At 56.1% G+C, this 5,358-nt stretch overlaps 1 protein-coding gene across 2 annotated transcripts in view; it reads right to left on the bottom strand.

Annotated features, from left to right (window-relative positions):
- The window catches only part of STK32C (serine/threonine kinase 32C), a 77,881-nt gene extending 76,936 nt beyond the window's left edge, over positions 1-945 (bottom strand). For both annotated transcript variants that reach the window (XR_008432096.1, XM_053949423.1), the window contains exon 1: positions 810-945. Coding sequence is in view for 1 of the 2 variants with exons in the window: in XM_053949423.1 (XP_053805398.1) it covers positions 810-894 (85 nt within the window). In the remaining variant the exon portion in view is untranslated. The remainder of the gene's footprint in view (positions 1-809) is intronic.
- Between the last annotated feature and the right edge of the window lie 4,413 nt (positions 946-5,358).

Here is a 5,358-nt window from a genome sequence, read left to right as displayed (position 1 = left end):
TTCAGGAGTGCCCCGGCCACCCGGCACTCGCCTGCTGGCCCGATGGCTCTCCCGACTCTTCCCCCACCCACAGTCAAAGTTTCCTTCCTTTGCTCCTCCGAAATTTCACCCTGCACCCGAGATTTCTAATGCAGCGGTGGTATTTCACGGCGTATTCCTAAACACACACAACCCCCCCCCCCCCCAGCTTGTATTTTGGGAAGAACCCCAAAGCAGCTTTCTGCACGGGCAGCAGTGCCCGGGTGCTGATGCCGGCGGCACTTGGCCCTTCCTCGGTTCAAGCGGGGCTGTCCGTGCACGAACCGAAACTTCGCTGCTGAACTGTCCCCTCGCCGCTCCCTTCCCATCCCCCGTTTTAACGGCGGCCGCCCCGTGCCCGTGGGGTGGGACGTGGGCAGAGTCCCTGCGTCCTGCGGGGAGGCGACGCACGGCCGGACCCCCGCAGCCGGGCACGGCCCCCGCCGCAGCCCCCAGTGCCGGGCGGGGCAGCTCGGCACCCCGGGACAGGGCACCGCGGGGTGGGCACCGCGGGCTGGGCACCCCGGGACAGGGCACCGCGGGCTGGGCACCGCGGGCTGGGCACCCCGGGACAGGGCACCCCGGGACAGGGCACCGCGGGCTGGGCACCCCGGGCTGGGCACCGCGGGCTGGGCACCCCGGGCTGGGCACCGGGGCACCGCGGCAACGGCGCCGCCGGGGCAGGGCCGGGCAGGGCAGGGCAGAGTGCCTCGGAGCTGGACATCCGGGCTGGGCAGGGCAGAGCATCCCGGGCAAGGCGGGCACCCCGGAGCATCTCGGTCCTCACTCACCGTCCTCCCTCTCGTCGAAGACGGGTCTCTTGGAGGAGGAGGCGCTCGCTCCCATCCTCTTCTTCCACTTGCTCCAGTGAAACATCGGGGCGGGCGGCTGGCATGCCCTGCGGCCTCTCTCCGCCGGCCCGGCGGCTCCCGCGGCCGGCCCCGCCGCCGCCCTCAGCCGCCCCGCGCCCCGGCGCCGCCCGCCCGCATGGCAGCGCCCGGCGCCGCCGCCTCCCGCCCGCTGCCCGCGGCGGCCACGGCGCGGCGGGGCGGGGACGGAGCGGGGGGAGCGGAGCGGGGCGGGGACGGAGCGGGGGGAGCGGAGCGGGGCCGGGGGAGGCGGGCGGAGCGGGGCGAGCGGAGCGGAGCCGGGAGCCGGGGGCGAGCCGGGGGATGCGGGCGGAGTGGAGCCGGGCGGAGCGGGCCGGGGGATGCGGGCAGTGGGGTGGAGCAGAGCGGGGCCGGGGGCCGGGGGCGGGCCGGGCGGAGCGGGTCGGGGGATGCGGGCAGTGGGGTGGAGCGGGGCCGGGGGCCGGGCGGAGCGGGACCGGGGGCGGGAGCGGGGCGGGCCGGGATGCGCCTCCCGCCCCCCGGGCGCGGGGCTGCGGCCGCGGCCGTGCCGAGGGCGGCGCTCCGGGCCGGGGCCGAGGCCGGGGGCGCGGTACCGGCCCCCGCGGCTCCCCGCGCCGAGCCCCGCCCGGCCCGGTGTCCCCGGCCCCGTTATTTGAATCTCGCTGGCAAAGACCGCGCGGGCAGGAGCCGCCACCGCGCTGCGGCGCAGCCCAGCCTGTCCGCGCTCGGCGTGTCCGTGCCAGCGCACACCGCTCATCCTGCGTCGGTCCCTGGGCTCACTGCCGGTATCGGAGCTCACGAGAAGCCATTCCCCCTTGTCCTGGCACTTGTAAACAGTCTCTCTCCATCCTTTTTGTTGACCCCCTCCAGACACTAGAACGCCGCGATTAGGTCGCCACAAAGCTTTTTATTTTCCATGCTGGCCAACCCCAGCTCTCTCAGCCTTTCCTCATGGGACAGGTGCTCCGTCCCTCAAACCATCTCCATGGCCTCCTCTGGACTTGCTCCAAAAAGCCGATGTGCTGGCGTCCCCAGGGCTGGAGGCAGCTCCGCAGGTGGGGGGCTCACCTGAGCGGGGCAGAATCCCCCCTGCCCTGCTGCCCACGCTGGGCGATCAGCCCAGCACAGGAGGAGTTCTGGCTCCTGAGCTGGGCCATGGCCAGCTCTCGCCCACCAGCACCCCAGCTCCTTCTCCCAGGGCTGCTCCCGACCTGCTCAGCCCCCAGCCTGCACTGAGAGCAGCGTTTGCCCCAGTCCCGGCGTAGCCCCAGCACTCGGTCTTGCTAAAGCTCATGAGACTGTTGAGCTGGAGCATGCTCGTGACTTGGGTTTCCGTGGCTTGCTGAGCTGGAATGTCTCGTGGAATGGCTGATGAAAAGCATCTCAGAAACAACTCTCAGTGCCAGCAGACCACGCCAGAAACGGCATGGCAAGGGACAGCCCTTGAGCCAGTAGACCACAGCTGTTACAGCAGCAGTACTTCCGTGGTTCCTGAGATGCTGTTTCCCAAGTTTTCATTTAAAATTGATGCTGTTTTCTTTCCCAGCATGTTTTGAAATGGATACATCAGTTATTGTGCTCCTCACAGAATGTGTGTGAGGAGGCAATCATTATTTCAAGGAGCCTGGAAGTTGTAAAAGGATTACAATGGAAAGGTATCATTTCAGAACAGTTTTCCGAAGGCAAAGAATAGTTCTCAAAGAGTATTTCTTTGAAAAATCAGAAAGAATTTGCTCTCAAATAAAAAGATAGAACACTTTTACACAAGGCAGTAATTTTAGCTTTGTTTAGGTATAGGTTTGCGTTTGAATACACTGTGAATCTCTGAGCTATCAGCTTTCCTCCTTCCTTTCTCCTGCCTTTACATGAAAGATGCCATCTAACAGCTCCAGTCAGTTGTCATTTCTTTCTCATTCTCCACTAATATTTGGAAAATGAAATCCACAGCATAGAGTCAGTGTTTTCCCAATAATTTTTCAAGATAGGATTGGGACATAAGGATGTGTTTGTCCTCATGCCAGAGAGGGGTTTCATTCCACTCCATCTCCTGATTCCTTTCCCCCTGCAGAGGCAGATAGTGCAACAAGGGTTTGTTCAATTTATTCTTCACTGAGCAGCGTAGTAAGTGGTTTTACCTTCTTAAACAGGTGTCAGAGACAAAAAAAAGATCTTGTAAGTTTTTTTTGTTTTTTCAGTGTTCCATTATTATAGCAGAATTATGTTCATTTTAATTGTAATCATTTTCTACTTCAAGAACTCGAAAAGGGGCTCCCTTTCTGTTCATTGAGCACTCGTGTCTGACACCAATTTTAAACCCAGCGAGGAACGTGCAGCAAAAGATGTTGATCCCCTCAGCAACACCTGCATGTCGGGAGTCAGCACAGGTCACCACCTCAGTGACACAACTCCAGCCACCTGAGGAAAATGACCTGTCATAACTGATGCCAGTCCTGCGGGAGGGGAAAAGGAAACCCAAACCCTGCTCTACAGTGGTCCAGTGTAGGAAAGGGAAATGGAGAGAAAATTCTGCCTTCTTACATATCCCGGTCTCCAGGGAAACAGAGAACCACTTTGTGTTTGAAATGAGGGAGTTTAAATAAAAGCTGACTTTCACAGTAATTTATTCCTCAAGCATCTTTGGCTGTAGCTGTGACTGCACCTCCAAGGGGCAAACGTGCAATTTGGGTGGCCAAAGGGGTCACTGGGAACAGGCTGTCCTTGAAAACACTGAGAGTCCATAACTCCTTTTTTTTTTTCAGTTTTTCCTCTTTGTTTTCCAGTCTTGTTTGGTGGTTTGCATTTTAGGAAGAGACAATCAGGCGTTTTACCAGTGGAAGTCCTGGGGATACTCTGTGCGTGTCTGGCAGTCCTGGCAGCTGTGAGCATTCAGCAGATTGGGTGGTTTGCTTAGATCACAAAAGACAAATAAGCTGCGAGAAGGTTCTGTTCCTCCTCGGGAAAGCTGGGGAAAACCTTAGGAAAGCCGGAGAAAACCTTAGGAAAGCAGGAGAAAACCTTAGGAAAGCAGAGCTGCTGCGGTGGCAGCGGGCAGTGCCCCAGCCCAGCACACCTGCCGGGTGCCAGGTGTGCGGGGAGGGGCCGGAGCAGCCCGGCCGGGGCTCCGGGCTGCAGCTCCCGGCTCCCCGAGCTCCCGGCTCCCCGAGCTCCCGGTGCCGGACCACCAGCAGAGCGTGGCCGCTGGCCAGCCCGCAGGTCCGTGCTGGGGCAGCCCTGGGCGGGGGAGCTGGCACCGCAGGGCTCCACCTGCCTGAGAGCCGAGCCTGCCAAAGGGCGCAGCCACCATCCGCACCTCTGGGAGACTTTGTCTTTTCCCATCCACCTTCACTTTCGTGTATTCACTCTTTCCCCACAGATTCCAAGAGATAAAGATTTTCTTCAACTTCGCCAGCCATGAAATCACCTCCAGCCTTACAGAATTGCATATGCTGAGCCAAACTCACTCTCTGTCCAGTCAGAACCATCACCAAAATCCACTGACATTCAATGGGCAAAGTCAGTGTGCATTCATTTAACTGGAAGACGTGATAAAGCCAAATAAATTCTTTATTAAATTCCTGGATTGTTATTTTAATCAAAGTATTTGTATCAGTTATTATTTCATCACACTTTTCTCAAATGCCTCTGTTCTGCAAGTGAATGAGTCTTCTTTGTGGAATGACTGATCATTCTCATTCCCAAGCATTATGAGCTGCATATTTTATATCGTGTCAAAATTAGGATGAGGGAAACTGAAGATAATATTTAAACTTACACTGTTAATCTCACATTTCAATTAAGCAGCACGGATCCTGGAGTTTTCCTTGTTATGCTGTACCCTACTGGGAGCTATTACAGTTCTCATTCTGTCGTGTTTCTGGTGGCACAAAATGATTACAATTTTCTCCTCGGGAAAATCAGGATCAGGTTCCCTGGTATCAGTGAAGTTATCCTGAATAAAACCAGTGTAAATAGAAATAGAACTGCCTGAAGCAGCATTATGTTCTTCATGGTTATCTGGTCTCAGAGAGCTGATGAAGCGGTTTCTGAACAAAAATACCACCAATTATCACAAAACTGCAAAGGAGGCAAATACTGTGAGAAACTCCTAATTTGGGCATAGAAACAAGGCGGGGGGCAAGATACCATGATATTAAATTCCTTAAAAAGCCCTGTCCTGGACATAATGGCTGTAATTGCAACATGTTTAAGATGATGACAGGAATATTACTGTGATTCCCAAAATTCACATGCCTTCTTCATCATGAAGAAAGCCTACAGAGAATAGCCTATATTTATTTTTAAAAGTCCCTCTAACAGAACACATAATTCTTTCAATAAACATTACGTAAGAGGGAAATTTCACATATTTTCCTATCATTAGTGTTTCTGTAAATACTGCCAATTCTATTTTTAAAGATGCTAATAGTAATGACTCGGAGCCAGCTGTTCAAAGTCTTTTAACACCGCCACAGTTAACCAATAAATTGTG

This window comes from Vidua chalybeata, chromosome 8, assembly GCF_026979565.1.
Source record: "Vidua chalybeata isolate OUT-0048 chromosome 8, bVidCha1 merged haplotype, whole genome shotgun sequence".
In the NCBI taxonomy this organism is placed as follows: Eukaryota; Metazoa; Chordata; class Aves; order Passeriformes; family Viduidae; genus Vidua; species Vidua chalybeata.
The sequence above is the reverse complement of the archived record's forward strand: the minus strand, read 5'-3'. Positions and strand labels throughout refer to the sequence as shown.